A 25,446-nucleotide genomic window follows, 5' to 3' on the forward strand; every position below is an offset into this window, starting at 1 on the left:
ACTTGAAATATACTGTGATTTATTGGAGTTGTATTTATTATATGCATCACTTCTGAATTGCATAGATTTTGTGAAAGGTGTTACAGGCAGTAGAAAAGGGTGTTTATGGATAAACATTTTCATTTTGCTGAAGGCCTTACAAGTGATAATTAAGTTTCTGGCTATGGGTTTACACATACATTGAGCCTGTCAGTTCCTGTTCCTAATTTGGACAGAGGATCAGTGAAAGACAATGGCAAAGTACTTGCTTTGCTTAGAAACCTGATTTTCCTCCCTGACAGTTTCATCCCTGAGCTTTCACTTAGCTTGTATTTGGAACGGGAAGGGCACCCAGCAGCTAACAAAGAAACCCTCGGCATCTTCCTGAGATTGAGAGTCTCTGAACATCTTTCTTCCTTATTACTACTCATCTCAGAACCCTAGTAATGAAGAGCTGACCCAAAATGTGAAGCTTATGTGTCTGAGAGATGCTAAGAGGTTTAGGTTGGCCCATCGTAGGCATCTGTAAAGGCATACTTTATGTATGTACTTTCTTCTTCCCACAGAAGAGTTCTTAGAACATGCAGTAACATATCAGCAGTTCGTGGACAATCCTGGTATCATTGATGACCCTAACCTTGTGGTTAAGATTGGAAATAAGTAAGTATATTTCAGGAAAAAGAATATTTTACTCTTGTAACAAAAACTTATGTGACGCTTATGTGTTAGATCAGTTTCATTGTAGCTGAAAAAATAGGTTTTAAGCATTCATAGCTTAGATTTGCTCTGAAAGAGTCAACTCTCTAGTGAATTCAGGTTCTTCTAGTTATCTTTCCTCTTTAAATTGAGAGTAAAGAGCAGTTTCAGATGACCTGTTACAGCTTACTGGCACAGTTTGAATTTCAAGAAGCTGATATTAAATGCTAATAGTGTTCACACTCAATTGGCAGACTAAAAATGAAATAGGATGTGAACTTGCTAAGGCTTGCCCTGAGCTACTTTGAATAATTAGTATTTACAAGGATGTGGCAGTCTGCTTGCAAGCACTCCGTACCCAGCAGTTTGTCTGTGTATACTGAATATTTTGCTAATATGCCTCTATGGAGACATTGCTTTTCAAGACTTGTCAAACTTCACCCACTGAGTATGAGACTTCTATTTCTGCAAGACTAAGACATTATTTCTTATGTTTATATTGCTGGCAGCAATGCAGTGCTATGGTCTGTGTCAGATGCAGCTTTTTGGAGGGTGTTTTAACTTGAGTTCCTTGCACCTGGCATACAGTGTAACAGAGGAGAGATAGTGGCATTGTGCTGCCCTTAGAGGTTAGGCTACCCTTACTCATGGACATCGCTCATACAGATCTGGTGTGCCTGGTACATCCTAATGTGATGGTTTGTTACAGCCTCCTACCTGACCTCTGTGGTCTGAGGTGAATTTGATGGCAGTGTTTACCTACCTACTGATATGCTGGGAAGAGAAGAGTACTTAGTGAGGCTCTTACTGTCATATTCTCTCGATGTCATGTGAGCTTCAGCTTCCTTAGACAGATGGATGATAATACTGTGTTTTTCCTATTGTCTGTAACAAGAGCTGACCTGTGTTCACCACATAATAGCAAAAGCTTGACATCCTGCAGACTACGACCCTTACCTTTTGTGTAATTCCTTGATGGAAAAACAGTTAAAAGAGCATATAAAAAATGTAGTTCATGCTGTGATAATGAGGTATAGTAAGGACATGAGGAACGTACAACAAATACCATTTCTACTTAAGGACCTAGCATCTGTTGCATATCTTGAAAAGTATATGCCATAAATACCTATGAACATACTGTGGAATAAGGTGGGTCTGCTGTTACTGGTGCAGGCCAGAGTTTGACCTGTGCTAAAGAGGCCTCATGGCTTTGACCTGCCAGATGATAAATACAAGGTAGATCGTGAATTGGATTACAAAATGTGGTAATTGTCTCTTTTGTATGGTCAGGTACTACAACTGGACAACAGCTGGTCCCCTTCTGCTGGCAATGCAGGCATTCCAGAAACCTTTGCCAAAGGTGAGATTGAACCTGAAGGTTGGTCAGAAGAGGAGTTGTGATGTTCTGCCATTTATTAAGACAGGGAAGAGGGCTGTTGTGCAAAACCATCTGCACATCAGTAATATCTATCTGCACATAACCATTCATCTAGCTTATGCTAAGGGCTAAATAAGCAGGAGTAAATTTGATCTGTGAATAGTATTTATTTGCTGGGCTAAGATAGTTACAAATATTTTGAAGGGAGAGAAATTCCTGTTTTCCTTCATTAATATGGATTGTAAACATAAACTATGTTGACCTGTGTTAGTGTTTGCTGTAGCTCGATACTTGGTGACTGATTTCCATTTTATCTGGATACAGTATGCATTATCAAATAAAAATAGAGGCTTGGGATTGTAACTTCAGTGACTGAACTTCAACAACTAGATAAGGAAGGCCTGTAGCTTTCTAGCTTTCTCTTTCTTGGTTGGTTGTTCATAACCAACCCAGGTAGGTTGTAGCAGATAGCTACAGCTATGTGACAGCTCTATATGTTGGCTTATATTAAATGTGTTGATGAACTTAGTCCAATTCCACGTGACCAGGTGCCATGTAGATGCTCAGGACAGCAATACACACTACTGAGAATGTATATAAACAAGTAGCATTACCGTTGGCACTACTTTGTATCCTGGCAAGTCATGGATTTAATACATTTTGGAACTTAAGCTTTTCCTCTGCGATTTGCAGCACTTCACATGTCTTTGGGTTTAATCTATGGGAATTCAAATACTATCTCTGTTGCCATGAACATGGAATAAAAATCTATTCAGAGTCCAGAGTACTCTCTGCCACCATGTTCTTAGTGCCATGTTACCTATGTATGAAGTAATGTGTATCTGCACTGTAGCATCCCAGTATAAAATACATTTATCCTAAAAGTCCCAAACATCTGGTAAACCTGATTGAATTTCAAGGATGCCACAGAACCAGATGTTTTGTGGTTTACTGCAAATATTTTAGTAGTCAAAGGTGGGACTCATACCATGGAACTCAAATGCCTACAGAAGGTGTATAGTTACCCTACTCTGTGTTTGTTGGGCAATTCCACAAAGTGATTCAGACTTTGATAGGAGCCTGTTAGGTCTTCAGTGGCAGTAAATATAAGGAAAGGAAACAGCATTTTTAATTAAACATTTTGATGCCTAAGCCAGATGTTTTGGGTTTTGCCTAGAATGGGTAAATGGAAAGAATTGGTATGAAATATTTTTGCTTAACAGCAAAGGGAAATGGCAGTTCTTTAAACAGCATTATGGTATGGTTACATCATTATTCATGTAGGTTATCCGTTAAGAAAAGTCTTCTATGAGTGTGAAATTCAGTGTGTCAATTTTTTTTAGTGGATAATGTATTCTGAATGCTGGTAACTTTCAGACAGTGCAATTTTAATATAATGGAGAAGCCAGTATATATAATTGGAGCAGTCTGTAGGATTGGGAAGGTTTACTTGGCTGAACTGTACCTCTGAAACTAAAATTGCTCATTTTTGCTACCAGTCATCCTACTGGTTTCCTTAATGACCTGTTAATTAGAGGTTTGATTTGCTGTAATAATGAAACTAAGGAATGAAAATACTAAGATACTTAATCGAAACAGGCTTTATGAAGTGATTGAGAACTGGAGTTTTTGAAAAAAGAAAATCACTCATCTTCTGCAAAATACACTCAACCACATGTCTAATCATAAGCATGTGAATTATCTCAATCAAAGTCAACAGGACATCTGCTTGAAGTTGTCCATATGTTCGAAAGTTAGCCACTGTTCTCAACAGTGGTATTCCATTCTCTGTAGCTCCATCTGCTCCTTGTTTTTCCTATTTTTGTTTAAAAAGTTCTCAACTTATTTGCTCAACTTTATTCCTCTGTCATTCCTCTCTCTTCTCATATACTTTAGATAGTACAGTGAAGACAACCTATGGAAAACTTGAAAAAAGGGATGCATTGTACCATGTATTAGCTGTATGGAACCCTCTCTCTTAACTGTGAAGAGTTCTCAGAATGATTTATTATTTTTTTAAATCGCTAATCAATGTCACAGTTTTTTTCTGAGGCTATCAGCTTAGAAAGCCGGTGGCCAAGCTGTTCTCAGGTGTACCAAACACTGTGGCCACCTTTACTGTAATATTTTCCCCTTTTGTCTTTCGCTTGTTCTCTGTGTGAAAGAATTCAGGTCTCCTTGTTACCATGCATAAGACTCCAGTCATTGCGGGTATTGAAAGAAACTTTTCTCTACTGAGGTCTTGTCTTTACAGCCAATGAAAAGTAGCCAGGGTTAAAAAAAACCCCGGTTCTAACATTGTCAAATTCATAACATCATACTAAACTCATAAAAGCTAGTGACTTCTTTGCTTTTTTTCCAAACTGGTGATTAAATATGAACTTCGTAGTTATTTTGAAATGAGAATAACTGTCTTGCATGTGTGTTTGTTACCGTTTTGCACGAGAGCTCCTTCAAGAAGTGATATTTTCCTTTCTTTTTTTTTTTAAATATGATTTGCACTAAGTAACTTCAACTTAAAAACAGTAGGTTCTCCATTCTAGACATTATACTAACATCTATTTATGTTTTTTTTTTCTTCTTTGATTTTATCTCTTTTTCATTTTCCTTTTAAAAAAAACATAAGTATTCATGCTTAAGTTACTTCAGAGCAGCTCTGGATACCATTAGATTTTGCTTTAGTAGAATTTATGGTCCACAGACAGTATGTTTACTTTTATTCTATTTATTATCAGTTAAAATTGTGTGTTTGACACTTTCTTTCATTTACATGTATCAGGCTGTCCTTTGTTTTGGGTTTTTTTTATGTTGCCATCCATTTATCACAGGCCACTGTGGAATCTATAATGAGGGACAAGATGCCCAAAAAAGGTGGAAGGTGGTGGTTTTCATGGCGAGGGAGGAACAGCACTATTAAAGAGGTAAGTTTAAGCAGCAAGAGGACTTTCCTTCTAGTTGCACTGGGAAGGCTGGATGCCTCCATAGTCATCCCTTTGAACTTTGCTTCTGAGAGTAACGCAATATTCAATTTGACTGAGGATATACACATTAAAAGATGTTTAAACAGGGTCTAAAGTCTGGCTTCTTTTGACTTCAGAAAGCTTTGGATCAGACTCTACCTGAAACATTTGCCTGCAGGGTTTTGGTTCTGCATTTATTTTCATTACATAGACCTGAGGCAGTATTATCTAATGGATTAAATTTGTGTGTAGGAACCTGGAATCGAAGAGCAGTGCCACTAATTTAATGTTTCCATGCAGATTACCTACCTTCTGCAGCTTTCTTTTGATAGTTGGTGAACAGACATATTTATGAGTAGTGTGAGCTATAAAATTCAGAAAAACCTAAGACAGAAAACTGACTATATATTAGTTTTAAAGTATTTTTGAATTTCTTCTCTGAGCATTAAAAGTTTGTGGTAACAGTCTTAAAGCCATGGATGAACATTAAAAACAGGGAAAAAAGCAAAACTTTATATGAAATATTGATCCTCTGTCTAGACATATTTAATCTTTAAAGTTGGCTAATAAAACCTCTTCATATTAATTTGTACTACTAAAGCATTAGTACTTGAGGGGAGAAAATAACTTCTAATACATTTTCCTGGCTGTGCCTCAGTCGATGAAATCTTTCAGCCTTGCATGAAATAACCATTGTACTGATATGTGGATATGAGATTCAGAGCATGAGATTTATATACAGTTGGTTGAAGTTTTTTAGAGTTTCTGAGTGGAAGTGTTTGATTATCTCTTGAGCTGTGGTAGCTATGTTGTTTTTTGTGTATCTCATAAAATTGTTCCCTATTTAAAAATCTTGTGGGACGAAATTGATAGAGCTTAGCATCTACTCAAGGTAAAAACAGTTTGGAAAGATTTATTGCATTGAAGATTTTAATGATTGTATGATAGGTAACAGTATGGTTTTTTTCTTCTCCAGAGCCATACTTTGCTTTTTCAGGTGAAATCTAGCTGTTTGAAGTGCATGAGCTGAGTAGTTACGGGATTGATCCCTGAACTTCAACAGTACCAGATGTGAAATCTGATATTTCTGTACTTCTTCCATGCAATACTAATCTTAATTCTTCTTCTGAGTTTTATATTTGTGATTTTTAGTTCTTTGTACAACCTTTATTTTTATAAGAAAACCATTAAGTTTTATTTTGTCTACAAGTAAAGGAAACAAACATGCTGTTGATTTTTACCAAGTCTGTACAGGACAGAATTTGCTTTTCAAATATTTTTCTAAAAACTTTTGCTCTCTCTCTCCAGCAGGAGATGCACAGCTTCTCATTTTTGTATTTTTACAGGAAACAAAGCCGGAGCAAGGTATGAGTGAGAGCAGACTTACAGGAGCAGGCTCTTCACAAATGAGCATGGCAAACAGGTACCCCCAAAATGATCTGTCCCTGAAATGAGCAACAGTTACCATTTAAGAATGAAAGCAAGCTACCTCTTACTTTTGAATAAAGAAACACTGCATCAACAAAGTATGTTTAATTTGTTATTCACTGCACCAAATGGGTGCAGATAGGAGGGCTCTACCCTTGGCAGGGTTGCAGATCTTGTCAGTGCTCTGGCATTTCTGTGGTTTGGCTGGCAGCTCCGTGACACACGTTCCAGCCCCTTGAAAACAAACAATAAGCTGTATGTATCTCTCTAGAGTTTTCAAGGCAACTGGGATTGTTTAGCCTGGCGAAAAGGAGGCTGAGGGGAGACCTTATCGCTGTCTACAACAACCTGAAAGGAGGTTGTAGCATGGAAGGTGTTGGTCTCTTCTCCCAAGTAGCAAGTGACAGGACGAGAGGAAATGGCTTCAAGTTGCACCAGGGGAGGTTTAGGTTGGATGTTAGGAAAAAATTCTTCACAGAAAGGGTTGTCAGGCATTGGAACAGGCTGCCCAGGGAAGTGGTGGAGTCACCATCCCTGGAGATGTTTAAGAGATGTGTAGATGTGGTGCTTAGGGACATGGTTTAGAGGTGGATTTGGCAGTTAGACTTAATGATCTTAAAGGTTTTTTCCAACCAAAACAATTATGCAGTTCTAACATTGTAGGTGACCCTATGCTGTTGTCAGATCCCAGTTGCTAAAATTCCTGATTTACATATACTTATGTCCTGATAATTAATTTGTTCCTGCATATTCTGGGAAGTTCAGGGGCCTAAGTCTTTCCAGAGATTTATTTTTCCTAGGCAATAGTCATGGTTTTCTATTCTTTCAAGGATTGCAGAAGTCTCTTCCTTTGTGTGCTCCAAATTAATTATACTGTATGGCCAGAATCTCTCCTTTAGGAGGGTTCCATAAGATGAGGTTTAACTTGCTTTGGAGGGATCACTTAACCAGGGACAGCTCTCCTACCTTAGCCCTTTACTGTACTTAAGAGATCTCACTGTAAAGACACCTCTCTGTGTGCTGTCAGCACTTAACGCTGAGAAGGGCCAGATTTGAATATGCTTTATGCTCATTAAGTTCAAGGATCATGTGATCTTTGTGAAACAAAAAGGCATTAGCTGTCATTCTTTCCAGGGGTCAGCAGTTGCAGTCCAGGAGAACATGCTGGCAGGAGGATTCCTCATTCTGTAGGAGACTAGTTGTTATCTCAGTTGCATCTGAGTTTGTGAGAGCCACAGAATAAATCAGAAAGGCTCATTTGCCTTTAAGGGGTGACAAGTGGCATTTAGGTCTGTTGTTTCTTACATGGCTGTTTAAAGATAAGCTTTAAAGTAGGATTAAGACTTCAAGCAGATGAGATCCTGTAATTGGTGTTCTTTGTTTAAATTTTAACTGACCTTAGAAATGTGTCATTAAAAGTTTATTGCCTGCAAGCAAAATGTGATAAGAGGGATATTGAATAAAGCTTTTGGATCTGCTGTTACAAAGGATAAGCTAGGCTTTTAAATGTTGCTAGTCATGACATGTGGTGTCTTGATATTTGGTCAAGATTTCCTAACATCAAACAACAGCCAGGTGTGATTGAAATAAGAGGCCAGATGACGCTTGTTTGAGAGATGAGATTTGTTGGATCCGCAAGGGATATTTTACCTTCTCTATAAGGTGATAGATTTGTTTACTATAGGAAAACTTTCTCTCTGAAGAAAAATATCCTTAAAACATTTCTGAAAAAATAGTTATAGCAGGAAAAAAAAGAGTAAAAATTATATTGATGTGTATTTAAATGGAATTGTATAAAGGAGCTCAGGTTTTATGACTTTTCATCTTCACATCCTGAATGGGGTAATCCTGCAAATTCTGGAAAAGAATAATCCAATGATCTAAAGTTGTTCATTGAAGGAGAAAGAAGACTTAGTTTCTGTAATAAAATTTCCATCACCTGGGTTGTTTTTTATTAATTGCTAAATTCTTTGGAGGAGGAAAGAAGTGGGTAAGAGAAAGCCAGCATAACAAATGCGTATTTATTCTTCTGAGAACTGAAGAATTTTTGTAGTTACAGTATCTAATGGTTATTATTCCTTTACCACTACGAGATTTTGGAGTTAATACGGTACATTAATTTAAATCCATTAAATATAACTAATGAAAACTAGCTTGTAGGCAAGTGAATGGCTAGAACAATCCAAGTATGAATAATGGGGAACATGTGTGAATGAAAATTCGGCACTTCATTGATATATTTAGAGCCATGATGTGAATGGCCTCCTGTGAGACACTACTTAGGAGTAGAGAATTAATGAATTATTTGGTGACTCACTGTTAATGCATTTTTAGTGGATACTGAGATGCATTTACTGACATGATAACATTTTCTGGGTGTGCAATGTTCCAGAATAAAAGATGAATCTTCTTCAAGCGATGAAGACCCTAGAGCTGCCAAACAAAACCTCGGGTCATTACAAACCAACTCAAGTCATCTCTCATTATTGTCTGGAATCAGTTACAAAAAAACACTTCGACTCACTTCTGACCAGCTTGTGAGTTAATTTTACATCCTTGTCCTAGAATGTCATTTCTAATACAACATGGACAATACTGTTATTCAGGCTTGCAAAGCTTAGTTAGCTCTTATGTCTTGCATTTAATTACTTCTCTTGTTATATTAAAAAAAAATGTTTTTCCTTCTCTTTTCACTATTAAGCATGAATGTTTTACCTTGCAGCGAGTGCTGGGGTTTAGAGATTGGGAGACATGGGATCCTATTTAGAAAAATATCAAAATTAAATTCCCAAAGTATGTATTAGCTGCATGAATAAGCGTACTAGAACCATGTCCTTCTTGTATTATGTATAATGTGTATATGTTAACCCACAGACCTCTCTTTTTTTCTTATTCCTCTCCTCTCCTTTGTAGGCAGACAGTCATATTTTACATAAATACAGTTTTCTTTTAGTAACTTCTGAATGTGAATTCTGCTTGTGAATTTACTATGAGGCCAGGCTATTAATTTCTTTGGAGCCAGTTCTCTTCCTCTGCGACAAAGGTGTTTTGACTTATGGTGACAAAACTGTTAGTTTTCTGTTCTGCCCATTACAATTTGATCTGGAAAAATGGGCTATTTTAAGGAAATACTTTTTGTCATCTGATCTGCAGCCAATTAATTTTCTGAAGGAAACCCACACAAGGCGCACAGCATTAAACAGCCCATCACTCACTGCCTGAATAGTTTGCAAGAAATACAGAATTTTTCCCAAGAGACAGATGGGATGTGTTGGTAATCTTCTATAGCAAACAAAAAGGAAGGGTTACACAAATACACTGATGCATTTCAGATTCAGAAACCTCGCAGAAATTAGCTGAAGCTAGAACTTTTAAATTGGTTTCTTGATGAAACAGTGGGTGAGGGTCATCAGGTACCCATCAGTTCTTCTGCATTCCCACCTCCTTTTCACTTTTTAACTCACTGAACAATTGCAGTGAAACGTAACTAAGAAAGAGAGAGACACTTAATATGTTAAACTGTAGGTTTTGTGAAAATGAATGGTTAGATCCACAAATAGAATCGAATAGGTAGTCTCTTGCCCAATGAGTTGCTGAATGACACAAGAGACAGTGAGAGGGAAGGGCATGGAAATGGCAGAGTTCAGGAAATTTGGTGGGCACTGAAGGGTGGTAGGTCATATGGTATGAGAGGTGAGTTATTACAGGAAAGAGGTGTAATACTATAGAACACAAATCCACATATAAACACTATTAGTTAGAGTTACCCACATTTCTGCATATGTATCAATATCTCAGAAATGGAAAACCTCCATAGGTAGTCCCTATTCCATAATAAGTTATCGTTTATATGAACTTTCGGGGATTTTTTTAAATATCTCTGACTGTGAAATTGATTTTTTTTTTCTTTGTTTGCTTTGTTCTGCTTTATAAATAAATGCCTAATGTATACTATGCAAACCCCTGCTGTCATTGTTTAGACAATAGCTCTGCTGAAAGCAATAAGATTCATTATGACGAAGGCAGTGATCATCTGTGGTTTGTGTTTGCACTGTGTCCATTTTACCTGCTCAGTTTGTTGATTATCTTGCTGATAATGTCTTGCAGAAAAGCTTAAAGCTCAAGAATGGCCCCAACGATGTGACCTTTAGTGTTACAACACAGTATCAAGGCACTTGCCGCTGTGAAGGCACCATTTACCTATGGAACTGGGATGAAAAAGTTATTATTTCTGACATCGATGGAACAATCACACGGTGAGTTAACGAACAGGGAGAGGCCTTATCTGCAAGGACAAGCTGTCCTTTAAACTAAAGGAGAAAGTAATTGACAGGGAATTTTGAGTCCTAGAATCATCATATTGTAGGGGGGGTGGGGGTGTGGTTGTTTTGTTTTGGTTTTGTTTTTTTAGCTTTCAAACAATGCAAGAATCATTAGCTGAATTCTTAATTCCATGAAGATACATGCCATCTGCACCCGTTATTTGTCACCTATTGGTGTTCCATGGTAGTATTTACAGTAGTTTTGGAGGAACTTCTGCAAAATAATAACCTTTTCGCTGCATCACACCTATGAAGTACACTAGCTACATTAAAAATAAGAAACATGTGAATTCTGTTTTAAAAGGCATTATTAGGGCATTCCAGTGAGAGGCATTGTTATTTAGAAGACAAGACTCCAAAATCAATGTCAGAATTAGAATTTGATGGAAAGTTTCAGATTAGTACTTTGAGTAAAACCCACCATTTTGGAGTGACCAAAATGAATCACTCTGTTGTTGATTTTTATTTAGTTAGTCATTTAACATTGGGGAAAACAATAGTGTGTGCAACAGGGAAACACCTAATAAAAAAAATAAATATTTTCTTTTGACCTTTTAAATGCTTACATATGTTTCAAAATAATTTTATTTGAAAATCAAGCTTGGTAGTATCTGAAGACATGGACCTGTTGGAGAGGGTCCAGAGGAGGCCACCAAGATGATCAGAGGGCTGGAACAGCTCTGCTGTGAGGACAGGCTGAGAGAGTTGGGATTGTCCAGCCTGGAGAAGGCTCTGGAGAGACCTTATTGCAGCCTTTCAGTGCTTAAAAGAGGCCTGTAAGAAAGATGGGGACAGACTTTTTATCAAGGCCTGTTGTGACAGGACAAGGGCTTTAAAGTAAAGGAGGGAAGATTCAGACCAGATATAAGGAACAACTTTTTTACTATGAGGAGAGTGAAACACTGGCCCAGGTTGCCCAGAGAGGTGGTAGATGCCCCGTCCGTGGGGGCACTGAAGGCCAGGCTGGATGGGGCTCTGAACAACCTGATCTAGTGGAAGCTCATGGCAGGAGGGTTGCACTAGATCACATTTAAAGGTCTCTTCCAACCCAAAACATTCTGTGATTGCATTATAATTAGAAAAAAAAAGAATAAGGAAGAATAATTTACAAGAGCAATTGGGGTGAATTAAAATACTTGATTTAAAATGGAACTATTTTCTTTGTCATGATTTATTCATTGTAGGGCAAACTTTTTTTCGGTGCCAGCATAAATTAATATCCCCTGCTTTGTTTTCTTAAACTTCAACAAAGTGAATGAAATCTACTCTGCTGTTGTGCTGGCCAGAAAGTTACTGGATCGCTTCACCTTACAATACCATTGCAAATCCATTCTAAGACAATGCCCAATGTTTTCTCTCTAAGATGCAAGAGATTCAGGTTGTGGGTCGCTTTCTGTATCTGCATAATGCATAGCCAAGTGAGCTGCTCATTTGTTCTAGGTGTTACTATAGTGCAAATAATTTTCTCCTATGTAAAGCAGGAAATACATATAGTATAGCTATTGCATGATACTTTATACGTGACCAACTGCTGGCTTTTTGTGGAGAGATTTATTTCAAGTCAGCTAGAATGTGACTTACCTTATGCTTAGACTTTCCCATAAACTTCCCTTATGGGTATATGTGGTTTATTTAGTAAACGTTTTATATAAACCTCAAAAAGTATGCTTAGTACTGGCTGGCCTACCACACCGATCTGATGGATAGCCTATATGCTGTAACTTCCCTGTTACCTATGGGCCATGAGCTTATCCATGAAGACAAGTCCTGGGGCACAAAAGTAATTAAAACAACATGGCCAAGGATGGGCATGTCAGTTCTGTCTCAAAGGGGAGTAAAATAATCCTCTTCTGATCATAATCAGTACCTTACAGAAAACCTTATTTTCCTTTACCACTAGCCAGATAAGTTAGTGGGGTTTGTATGAACCTCAATGGTGGTTGTAAGTATTGTTCTTTTTCAGTTCATTTATATTCTTTTTCCTTTATTAAGGTCAGATACTTTAGGTCATATTTTGCCAACTCTTGGGAAAGACTGGACACACCAAGGGATTGCGAAGCTGTACCATAAAGTGAGCCAGTGAGTATTCAGTAAATCTGTTTGTGCATCTGTGGCTTGTTTGTGTTTATTCATTTGCATATAAAAATTAAAATTTCTCTAGGCTTCTCTTAACCTGCAAGGGTGATAATTTCATCAGTATCTTGTCAATTCTGCTGTATGATAGCCACAGCGAAACCTGCTTTGTGATATCAAAAGCCCCGAATTAATGAGTAGTGATTGCTCCTCCAACCATCCCAAACATATGGCTACATTTAATTACAAAAACGGTAGTAATTTGAACAAGTTGTGTAGTTGCAGCAAGCTGAACTTTTTTTGCAAACTGGGAGTTGCAGCAGCATTAATTCATAAGATGCTTCTATACCTTCCCTTCTCTCCTTGCTGAGGAGTCTCTGAGATGCATAAGGACTGTTCAGCCTGGGGTGGTCACTGTAGGTGGAGTTCTCACCAAAATTAACTCACCTGGAGTTATGCAGGGATGAAATCTAAAGCACATGGGATGAATCCATTTGGGGGAGTTCCCTTGTTTTCCAGTGAGCAGAAAGGGAGATTAGTGAATCTTACCCTTATAGCTCAGCACAATGTCTTGAGTAGAAATGGACCCATTTTGAATATTCACTGCTGATGTTCTTGTTGGTTTTTTTTGTTGTATAAATAACAAGTTTAAAAGATAGTGATGATTTTTGCTACTGATGATTATACAATTTATTTTGTTATTTCTGTATTTAATTATTTGTTTTCAATTCCAGTATTAAACTGCAAAGTTAGAAAGGATCAATCTTGAAATATTTTTGTGTCATTGGTTAATTTTGAGAGTAGGTGATAAGAAATTGCTGCTTAAAGTGCAATTTAAAGACATTAAAAGTCAGTAAGACATACGCTGTGAAGACCCTGATGAACTGGCCTTTACCTGGCAACACCAGTGTGAGCTGCTCTATTATAGCTCAGTAGTTGATCTGTGCTAGTGCCTTTTGCTCCGTAGTAATAAATACCTTTTGTGCTACAATGGGTGGAAGGATCTGGATTCCTCATGTTTACTTGTGGGTAGTACACTCTGTGCAATTCATGGAGAAAGACAGGCATATTTGAAAAGTAGCTCAGGATACCTGAGATCTAACAATGTTTGGAAAAACTTATTTTTCCAATAGCTTTTGAAATACTGGACAACAGTAGATCACTTGTGCTTCTGGTCAGTTAATGTCATTAACAGGGAGACTAGAACAGGGAGACCTAGAACAATATATTTCAAAAAACTTGGGTATTTCCTCTGATAAATATGAACAGGAGAAAAACAGTCAGACTGTACCAACTCCCAGGGGGTGATGTGTGGGAATCCTTCTAGGTGAGCAAGGCTAGTGCAAGAGCACAGGTGTACTGCTGGTCCCCTGGATGCAGTTTGCAGTGTAGTCAGGACATTGGGTAATCTGGAGGATCAAAGAGAGAATGTGGCGAGTTTTGTGATTAGCAATTGGGAGAAAAAAGGAAACGAGGAGAACAATTAATTGATGTCTGAATGGAATCAGATGAAGTACCCGATATATTCTGATGTTATACATTCAGATTTTAACTTTTACAAAGAGAATTACTGATTGCTGTCTGTTGATATTTTTGCTTTATGCAGAATATAAAATTGGTTTTCTTTATGAAGTTCAATTCAGCTGTTCTTACATATTCAAATTACTGTAAATGTTTGAAGAGCCTCTGGTACACATCACTCTGTCCTCTTAGTTAATCTGATTTGTTCTGTGTACTAGGGTTATGCTAAGGTTCATTTAATGCTTTTTATTTTACATGGATGATGAATTATAAATTATGGATGATGGAAACTAAATTGTGCCAGAGACACTTGTCTGTGGTTTTATTCTGTATGGACATATGTAATCACAGAAAAGACAGGATAGCCTGGGAATTCACAGGCTGAGCAGTATTTAGTTCTGTATATAACCTTTGCAATACATTTGTTGAAAATTATTTTTTTTTAATTGCAGTTGTTATTTCTATGTCTGCCACCATTATGAATCATTAGGGCTTTGGTGATCATAAACATGGGAGGAAAAATAGATTTGAGTCATTTTGTTTTTCAAATTACCGAATTAATTATGTAGGGACTAGATATTACAGCTGAACACCATATTAATGTTCAGCGGTTAAATTTTATGACCACATGTGCACTGAATACAGTATTTATTTTCTGAACAATAATTTTGTACAGGACTTCGGAAGTAAATTACTATTAAGTTGAACTAGCATCATTTGATTCTGTTCTGTCATAAACAGAAGGAAGGATAACTTGTGACTTCTGCTGAAACTTTTATTTCAGTGCGAAGTCAAAGATTGCTTTTCATACTGTGTTTTGAAGTTCAAATTTGCTCTGACTCTAAGGAATATGTTATTGCTGCACATAGACTGGTGTTTTTTTGCGGAGGCCCAAGAGGTAGGAGCACAACACCATTAATGCAGCCAAGACACTGTTGTCTGCTTTATGCCAAGTGTTTTCCTCTTAGCAGATTTCTTCTCAGTTAATTCGAAGGACTATGGTTCCACTATGGAGGGTCAGTTAGAAAGCCATAAGAAGTCTTAAGCCACAAGAAGACCAGAGATAAATGAGCCCGCTTTAGGTGTAAAACACTAACTGCAGTGGAGCTGGACAGATTTTTAATTATGCAAGGTCCTGGCATAAATGTTTTCATTCCTTTTAAATAAGCCTAGGTTAAACGTAAGTCTTTTTAGCAGTCATGATTTGATTAATGTAAAAATAAACCTGCAAAATTATTAATGTCAAAATACCTACTTTATTTCTACAGTAATTTCTTTTATTTCTGTTCACAGAAACGGGTATAAATTTTTGTACTGCTCAGCACGTGCTATTGGAATGGCAGACATGACCAGAGGATACTTGCACTGGGTCAACGAGCGAGGAACGGTGCTGCCTCAAGGGCCGCTGTTGCTGAGTCCAAGCAGCTTATTCTCAGCTTTTCACAGGTATTGCAATGTCACTTGTACACAGAAAGAAACTCAGAGGTTGGTGGGGGCTGAATGCTCAGCTTTTTTTTATGATAGTGCTTGAAAATAATTCATACTGTTGTTTCTTACACATTGGTGCAAAATTTAAGAAGAAACTTTGTTAGAGAAATGCCAAAATTCAACAGATAATCGCTTTGTTTGGTTTATCTCTTAAATGTGCCTCAATATACATCTACATTCACTGTTTACGAATTGGTACTTCTGTTGACTTGATGTGTTTTGCATAGTATGTGAATATTTAGCTATGGGAAATCTGTTCACCTATTAATAACAAGCACTTTTGTCTTGACTTGTAAGGTGTTCCAACTGGCATAAATATATATATATATATATATTTTTTTTTTTTTTTTTGGTGGAAGAATATTGCTTGGTGGGTTTTGAAGAAATTAATGTGAAAATGAAATGAACTTTTTATGCTCCTAACTGCAGGGTGGTGTTCTGTGTGGACAGTGTTGTTTTTTCTAGGTGTTGAACTATAATAAGTGAATTATAATAACACAGATTATGAATATTGTATGTACCTTCTTCCTAATTCAGTGAAGCATGTCAAGTCATTACTGAAAATATTTTAAGTTGTTAAAAGCTGCTGTGACAGGATGTATTTCATTAGAATTTTTAATGGATGGTTGTTCAGGTGTTCTCCTGATTGAGTGACACACTACAGACTGTCTTAAAAGTCATGTTCTAAATATAAGAGACTGTGGAGGTATTACAGTGTACTTCTTATACCGATTAAATAATAAATGCAGTGAAAGGGTAGTTACTGTTATGATACTCATATCTAGAAATATATTTAAAGTGATAGTCTTTTTGGTATCTTGTTTAGATGAAAGAATGCCCATCTTTCAATATATGCTATCATAACTGTTGTGATGTGTGGGCAATAAATGACTTCATTGTCATCCATAGATTTAATTATTGTGAATTTGAGGGCTCTGAGATCAGCTGCATGCAAGACTGGGGAAAGATGGTTTTATTCCTCTTTTGCACATTCTCAAACTTTGATTTGGAGGTGCTGTTCCAAAGGGCTGTATTACTCCTATGAAGCTTCTGTGCTATTCACATCTTCCTTGACATATGTGTTGGTGCTAGGATGTGGGATTCTGAGCTTCTTAAGCACTTTTGTGTCATGCTGGCGTCTTCCTATGTTTTGGGAACTCCAGACTCTGCCACCTGTTTCATCTCCTTGCCAAGAGAAGCTGTTGTGAACGGGCTTTTGCCCAGAGATGAGATAACTGCTCTGTTCATTAATGAATTCTGTATTCTGTAAGGAGCAACTGAAGAGAAGCAGAAGATTACTTTGTTCCTTAACTTCTGCTAATTAGCAGTGAAAGAGGATCCTGACTGTAGAAATATCTTAACAGGCTGAGATGCTTGTAGCACATGAGGTAATTGCAATCCTTTAAAAGAAAAGAAAGAAAAAAAGCTATACCCAGTGAAGGCTAACGCAATCTATGAATCATTCTGCAGATCTCAGGAAGCAGTTTACTTGATGACAATTTGTGTCTCGTAAGTCTTTATTTAGCACCTACTCCTTGTAATCAACCATCCTTGCTCAGGATCATCTTTACAGCATAGGTTTCGATAGAAGCTCCCTTGTTTCAGAGCATTTATTTACTGTGCCCAGTATGTAAGCTTGGGAAAATGATTTTTTCTTCATGGGCCTGTGATATCCAAAGGGAGATTTATTGAAGAAGCGTGGGGGGGTCTGTAGGAGTATTCAGCCAGGTGAAAATCTTTAATAAAGAAAACAAAATGGTTTGTGCTATATTTTATGTTCATATTCAGCCTCCCTTTTTTATCATTTCAGGGAGGTGATAGAAAAGAAGCCAGAAAAATTTAAAGTTCAATGTTTGACAGACATCAAAAATTTGTTTTATCCTAACACAGAACCCTTTTATGCCGCTTTTGGAAACAGACCTGCTGTAAGTAATAGCTGAATTCATTTCTGTTGCAGAGAACAAAAACATTGCTGTTATGTTGTGGTTCTGTTACATTAGAACCTAGAAGCTTTAAATGGAAGTTAGGAATGTTTTATTAGGCCCTGTACAAAGGAGAACATAAAGGTTTTTTCTCAAAGATCTCACAATGTCGGATACAAACAGAGATGGAAGAGCAGCAAAGTAAATTTGTTATATCTGCATAAGTTAGCATAACAGTAATACTGGTTGAAATCCTAACCAAAAAATCCTTGAGCTTGTGTGAAAACACTGATCTTATTTTACTGCACACTGATACAGTGTCAGTGAGGTACCCGCGGACAGACAAAGCTTTTTGGATGGATGCTGGTGGGACTTACTCTGGAAACTCTAAGTACACTCAAAATAACTTGGACATCCCACTGAAATCAAAGGTTCTACTTTGCATGGGAAGGGATGTCTTGTTTGACACAGAGAGGGGCAGACAGATCTCTGTAACCTGTGTGAAGGCTGGATAGTGAGGCTCTCGCCTTTTCTTACTCCTATCCTGTTCTGAAGTAACTTTTTAGATGCTTTTCTGGTCTTGTCTTGTGGAAGACACCTACCTCTAGTTCAATTTTTTTGAACACCAAGGAAATAAAATCGTTATTTTCATGCACACTTCAACAAAATTTCAAGTAAAGCAGTAAATTAATATTTCTAAAGGAATTACTGGTAGCTCACTCTGATCGCTGTTAGAGAGCAGTCCTCAGGTGTGAGATGTGCTACTGGCTTTGAGAAAGTGATGAGCCTGATGTCTTTGGTAGTGTGTTTTTACTGCGTACCCCCGCCCCCCAGTGAAGTTTCAGTGCTTATGGACATTACAGATGTAGATAGTGCATGGACTGCCATGATGCTGAATTCTTGAAGTGACTGCTGTTCACTTTTGTTCAGTTACTTTATTTTTTTGGAATATTCTTTACAATATGGAGATTAAAATAATCTTTAATCTTCATGAACATTCCAGTCTTTCACCACCTCAGCTTTTTAAACCAAACCATTGACTTATATTTGTAAAGTGGAAGCTTGTTTTTGCTCTGATCTTCTGGGAGTTATTTTTATCTTTGCTTTGGTAACGCATTTCTTCAGAACAGATCAAAACTGATGCCTTACTTTCCTTAACAATTTGAATTTCTTAGAATACATTCTTAATTTTTACTTCTAATTCTACTGCTTCCCAGCATTGCATTTGCGTTGCCTGCTGGGGCTCACTGCTGCTATTTTGGCATCTATTCCTTCTCTTCCCTTCTTTCCCCTGTGCTCTGACATGGCATCAATATATGGGTATGGCACAAATCCGAACTCGGGAGCTAAGACATGTTTCCAGGGGTTTTAATATAGACACAGTTTTTGTGGTTTCCTCTTGTGATCTTGTCCTTACAAACTAATCGCTATTTTACATGTCACTTATGTTTTAATCTTTTTACACTATTGCAAGATACTTGGTACAACACATTCAAGAAATTAATTGTTCTCTGAGAGAAAAATGGAAGTGCAAATACTTTTGAACCAGATATCACTAGTTTTTAATTGAATGTTATTTTTGTGTCAAGGGAAGTTACTGAAAAACAAACAAATCAATAACAACAACCAAACAAAAACACAAACCAAAACAAACACCCCACCCCCCACAAAAAACCCCAAACCAAATGAAAAACCAAACATCAACCCCAAATCCAACAAAACAGATTTTTGATCACTAGTTTAAACAGAAGTGGCAAACTCCTTACCTAGCTGCAAATTGGCTGTTTCATGAGCATTTTGTTAGTCTGACCTCAGGTTTGTAATATATTAGAGAATTTCAGATACACAATGACTAGATGGATATAGTACCAATCCTGTGCAAATATGTTCTTCTGTGTGAAATAATCCAGCAAGAATAAACATTATTGTGCAAAGGCAGAATCATGATTTTTCTTTTTTTCCCTCTCTTTTGTTTAGGATGTTTATTCATACAAACAGGTGGGAGTTTCTTTAAACAGAATATTTACAGTTAACCCCAAAGGAGAACTTATACAAGAGCATGCAAAGACAAACATCTCATCGTAAGTATTCTCTTATGCCTAACACCTTGCAGACTAAATTAATTTGCTATTCTAATTGATGACTCAGGTTGCCCAAAGATGCTTTTAATTTCTTAGACATTTCAAACAAAACAGAAAAAAATACAGACTTTACACTTTCCTTCAGTTAAACTGACAAAAAGAAATTGTTTAGTATTTAGTTTAATATATTACATGAGTAAAGCAGATGGAAATGAATGATCAGTGTACTATTTAGTCAGCATAAAAATGAGACTAGCTGGTTTCCTGAAGCCATCCACCTTTTCAAAACTTCCCTTTCCTGCAGCTCCTATCTGGAAGAGACAGAAAACAAAATCTGAAGATAGGGCTGTGGGCTTCCAGCGAGATACTTAGGCACTGTAGCACCTAAAACTGAATGGAAATGGTCTTTTAATAATATTAAGATTGTCCTTAATTGAAGGGGAGCCATATGTGTATGAAATATGAATAATGAATTGAGCAGGGATCTGTTTGAGCTGAGCCGGACAGAAATGGAGAAGCAAAATAGGGGGCTTGAATATTTTAGCAGGTGATCTGGATGGAAAATATAATGTATTTCTTATTATATAAGTATTGTTGCTTAGAATGTATGGATTTCTTATCTGAACTGTGAATCCTCCCTGGAAGCTCGGAACCCAAATCGAGTTTAGTTTCATTTATTTGAGTTGGCTGACTTGTCTGTGTAAGAGTAGCCATACCTTAGTGGTTAGGGACTTATAAAAATTCAAAACCCATCTGAAATGGCTCAGTGTTCTTGTTATTTGTTTATTTTCCAGCTATGTCAGACTATGTGAAGTGGTAGACCACATTTTCCCTTTGTTGAAAAGAAGCCATTCTTCAGACTTCCCTTGTTCTGATACCTACAGTCAGTTCACCTACTGGAGAGAACCTCCGCCGCCTTTTGAAACTCAGGACGCACATTCATCGTCCTCTTAACTGCACCTCCACACGGTTGGCCTCAGCGCAAAGAAGGTGTTAGCTTGTATCGAACGGACAGCACTTGGCTTTGGCTCTTGACAGTTCAGCTGGAATCTGTGATGTGAGCATTGTATTCTTTTGCTGTGAGCAAACTTAGAAATGCTTTGTTATACTTAGTCACATTTCCAGATGACGAGGAGTCTCACTAGGAATAGAAGTTCTGTTTCTAGCTCCTCAAATTGTGCCATACAGTTTCATTTTTTTAAGGTCAAATAAAAGTGAAGTTATGTTGGAGTTGCAGTTTAACATGCCATAAGGTTGTAAAGTGCTACCATATCTCTTCTGCATTGCTGAAGTCATCTTTCATCTCATCAGAACCCCCTGCAAGTAAGTAAGGGAGCTGAAGATGTGCACCTGTCCTGACAACTGGTGACACGGACAGGGGGTTGCAATCTGTATGTCAAAATTCCTTTCTCTGAAGGAGTGAGTGATTGATCCTCTTTTCCCTTGTTTGACCAACAACTGTTTAAGAGTTAATTACTGGTCTAGATCCTCAGCCATAGTAAATCAGTGCAGCTATCAAAGCCAATTGAGCTGTGTTGATTTATTCCAGCCTGTTGTTTTGACATGGTAACACTTTTCTGAGGAAATTATGTGTAATTAAATAGAAAGCAAAGGAAATAAGGTGGCCAGATCCTGGCAGTCTTTCTCAATTTGAGAAAAATTTCAGGAATAGCCATTCATGAGAGGAAATGGCCTCAAGTTGCACCAGCGAAGGTTCAGATTGGATATTCGGAAACATTTATTCACAGAAAGGGTTGAGAAGCAGTGGAACAGGCTGCTCAGGGAAGTGGTGGAGTCACTGTCCCTGGAGGGGTTTAAAAGACATGTAGATGCTAACTTTAGGTTATGGTTGGACTTAATGATCTTAAGGGTCTCTTCCAACCAAAGTGATTCTATGATTCGGATTAAAGTAAGCGTGCAAGTGGAGGATACAGGCCACTGCACATAGTGCCCATCTTACTGAAGTCAATGATTTTCAGTGAAGACTTCTTACCCACCAAATGTACTGGGTTTCGAGATTGTTACTGAGCCAGGAACACTAAGGATTTTGTCAAAATGGAATGGTTTTATTTGAAATGTTATTTTGGCTAAAATGTGAAAATGTGAACTTTGATGCTGGTGAATGGTGCATCTCAGGTTTTTACTTTATGGATTTTTTTTGTTTTTGTATCATAAGGAATGGATGCTTTTAGTGCAATTTATTCTCCAAGATAATGAAATCTCCCTTTTAATATATTTTTTTTTCCTTATTTGTCCAGACACAAGCTGCAGATACTGGTTTTGCTACCTGCTTTTGACTGCCTTATGCCTTAACTGTGCATGCTAAAAGCAATACTGCAGATCAGTTGATAATGTTTTCCCAATGGTCTGCCTTTCCACAATGCGGTACTTGACTTAAAATGTAGCCATCAAGTTGCCACATGCCAAATGATCCTCAAATGTGCTTGTAGCTAGGAAAGAAACTTTTTTTTTTCCTTTTAAAATGTATTTAAAAGTCTGATTATTCTCTGAAACACTTGAAAATGGCATCATGGTATTCCATGTATATTGTATTTCAGTATGGCTATAACAGTGGTTCACGAACTGTGGTCTCTGCCAGCTTATGATCTGTGAGGCTGTGGTGCGTGTTTTGCAGCTGCTTTGTAGTGTTCTCAGTTAAGAGTTTAATAATCAGAAGGCAGAGTGGCCCAGGAGAAATTTTAATACATGATTGTGGATCGTTAGCACCCAAAAGTTTGGGAATGGCTGCTCTGTATCACATTTGTTGTGTTTCAACAAATTCTGGTTTTGCATGTCATCAGAGATCGCAACGTTGGTAGGATGGTAATTCTATATTAGGGGTTTTCTAACTTTTAGTGCTGAAGTCTTTACCTGGGATGTTAGGGGCCAATTTATGATTTCCCTGTGCCTTCTGTAGTAATGAATACAAGTGCAATCCTTTCTCCAGCTGCAATGTTGAGTGGTGAGCCCTCCCAAAGCCTTCCTTTTCACGTGGACATGGCTGCTTTGGGCAAGCTGCGTGCGTGCTTTGGAGATACCAGAACTAGTAGGCAGACACAAAGGGGAAGACAGGTACATTTAACAACCCAGACTCAAAAACTTAAAGAAAATGCAAATATTTTTTTACTTATGGATTGAAGGAATGTGGTATGGATTTTCTGAAAGACAATCAGTGTGGATTGTAGGTTGCCAAACTGAGATGGTTGCATCTCTAAATATAGCCACACTGTATTTACACAGTATATATTAATATGTGTCATTAATGATGGATAAGCATACTAACTACATCCTGTTTTAATTCAGTTTTGGTAAAGACCTGTCTCAATCCATTTATTCTGCAAAATAAAACCAACCCAACCCTTCTCTTCAGTGAGAGGCTGTTGGTTTTGTTGTTTTCATCCTTCTCAGTGGTTAAAATCTGATCCCTGAAAGTTCTTCACAATTAAAGCCTGTGATTTGTTTACTTATAACTTAATAAATAGCTAAGCCAGGGTCGTTTGTTGCAATTAGTATTTCAAACCAAATGATAGTGTGAATGAGTGGTCATTTTAATTCCATTGGATTTTTAGCTGTAGTGCAGCACTGGCACAGGTAACCCCGCGATGCTGCGGAATCTCTATCTCGGAGGTTTTCAAGGCAGTAGAACAGTTCTGACTCACTTGATCTGGTGTTGGCAACAATCTGCTTCAAGCGTGAAGTTGGACTAGGTGACCTCCAGGGGTCCCTTCTGACCAACATTTCTGAGATTGTGTCAAGTTAAACGCCTGAGTTCTGACATCCTGTTATAGCCCTTTGTGTCTGAAAGTTGAAATACAGCTGAACAGTGAAATGAACGTGCTGTTTGTATAACTAATGTTTTATTAGATTTGCTCACAGAAAAGACAGTTACAGAAATCAGAATTTTGACCTGCTACAAACATCGCTGTACTTTTTCAGAGAGTGTAAGACATTTTGATTTGGTAGTCGAGCAATTTTATGCATAACATTTAAACTGCTTTGTTAATTTATGTAGAAGAAAAACGAATGGTTTAACAAATTTGTACTCTTTCTGTGAAAGAAAAAAAAATTCAGCCTTGCTTGCAGTGTAATGTTGGTTTCTGTTACAGAAAGAATATTTGGCTTACGTAAAAATGCAGACACGTTAAATCACAGTGCATCTATTTATACAATACACATAAACTAGAATAAGCAGCAGTGAGGAGTGACTAATGTTTATTTTCTTGAAGCTGCTGACCATACTGCTCCAGCTGTGTCATGTGCGGGAAAGAAGACCATACTTGCTGCATTAGTTATGTTGAAGATAAAATGTTACCGCTGTAATTTGTGGAGGGAGGAGAGAGAAGGTATTGAGTATTTTTTATTTATAGAGATGGATTATTATTTCAAAGCCTGTTTATATACAGTATTGCCTCTGTATATGTGTGTGCTACTGCAACAATGAAAATCATTTTAACACCTCATTTTGATCTGCTGAATACAACAAAGGTAGAAATATATATTGTAATAAAAGCAAATATAATTTTTTTCTGACTTTTCTGTTTTTCTGTATGCTTTGACTGCGGCAGAGTGCTTTTGCAGGACTGCTGACACTCTGTATAACATTGCATTTGTAGCTCCAGTCTTGATCGCCTGTCTCTTCTCAGGGCTATCCGGTGTAACTTCCAGCACTTCCAAAACATTTGCTGTTCAGCTGCAGCATTTGACCCAGAACTATTTCAAGTGGAAAGAGTTCATTGAGGAAACGGGGGCCAGGGTCTGGGCTCTGGCTGTTTTGGGGGGTAACAAAAGCACCTCGAAGCCAAGAGCAATGAGGTGGAAACTGGAGCAAGTTGGATCAGTCAGAGATCATACCCCACCCCAGAATTTTTTAAAATCTTCCTTTTGTCTAATTCCTAGTGTGACCTAAGGAAAAACTGTCCGTTTTGAATGGGAGTACTGTTATTCATGGCAATGAGACCAGGTAACCTTTTCTTTTTTTGTTCCCATTGACATTGGCCGTGCCGGTGGCGAGAAGCAAATTCTCTTCCCTCCTGTCCGTGAGGCCAGAGCTGCCTTCTGCTGCCCTGGGGTTTGCTGAGCAGACTGATTGTGGCCCTAGTGAGTCTGCCAGGCTTGTGTCAGTTGGTATGAAAACAAAGATGTTTGGGGTTGATAAGGTTCTGCAGCAGCTCAAGTTCTGCGTTAAAAATACAAGAGCAGCCGTATTTGGGCAGACTGCAGTCACTGCCGCTTCAGTCTTCTCTATTTTCTGTGTGTCTCCGGCTTGTGTAAACATTTACACTGGAGCTCTGGAGACAGGCTTTGAAATGAAGGTGCCTTTTTAATTAAAAGTTGGAGAAATGGTGCTTTTGCATCAGCAACACAAACTTTATAAGGACATATTAATTGCTCCTGGAATATCCCATTAACACTAGAGGCAGAGCAGTCTGCAGGAGCAAGCCTCCTGAGGGGTGAAGATCATAAAGTTGTTGTGTTTGTGTGGCATGTTTTTTTTTACCCAATGCCATGGAGAATGTTTTTTTTTGTTGTTGTTTGTTTTTTTTTTTTCCTTATAAAGAAATAATTCAATATGCATTGCAGATGCCATCAAGTACCTCA

General features: G+C 37.7%; 1 protein-coding gene across 8 annotated transcripts in view; it reads left to right on the top strand.

The window, feature by feature from the left end:
• LPIN1 (lipin 1) overlaps window positions 1-24,379 on the top strand; it is an 85,439-nt gene extending 61,060 nt beyond the window's left edge. For all 8 annotated transcript variants that reach the window (XM_082047533.1, XM_082047529.1, XM_082047530.1 and 5 more), the window contains 11 exons: window positions 546-639; window positions 1,966-2,035; window positions 4,882-4,974; window positions 6,360-6,436; window positions 8,834-8,978; window positions 10,549-10,697; window positions 12,756-12,842; window positions 15,651-15,803; window positions 17,656-17,770; window positions 19,745-19,848; window positions 20,643-24,379. In XM_082047533.1, the coding sequence (XP_081903659.1) occupies window positions 546-639; window positions 1,966-2,035; window positions 4,882-4,974; window positions 6,360-6,436; window positions 8,834-8,978; window positions 10,549-10,697; window positions 12,756-12,842; window positions 15,651-15,803; window positions 17,656-17,770; window positions 19,745-19,848; window positions 20,643-20,802 (1,247 nt within the window). In that variant the 3' untranslated portion in view covers window positions 20,803-24,379. The remainder of the gene's footprint in view (window positions 1-545; window positions 640-1,965; window positions 2,036-4,881; window positions 4,975-6,359; window positions 6,437-8,833; window positions 8,979-10,548; window positions 10,698-12,755; window positions 12,843-15,650; window positions 15,804-17,655; window positions 17,771-19,744; window positions 19,849-20,642) is intronic.
• The last annotated feature ends 1,067 nt before the right edge of the window (window positions 24,380-25,446 follow it).

Source organism: Streptopelia decaocto (genome assembly GCF_964273445.1).
Source record: "Streptopelia decaocto genome assembly, chromosome: 3".
Taxonomy (NCBI): domain Eukaryota; kingdom Metazoa; phylum Chordata; class Aves; order Columbiformes; family Columbidae; genus Streptopelia; species Streptopelia decaocto.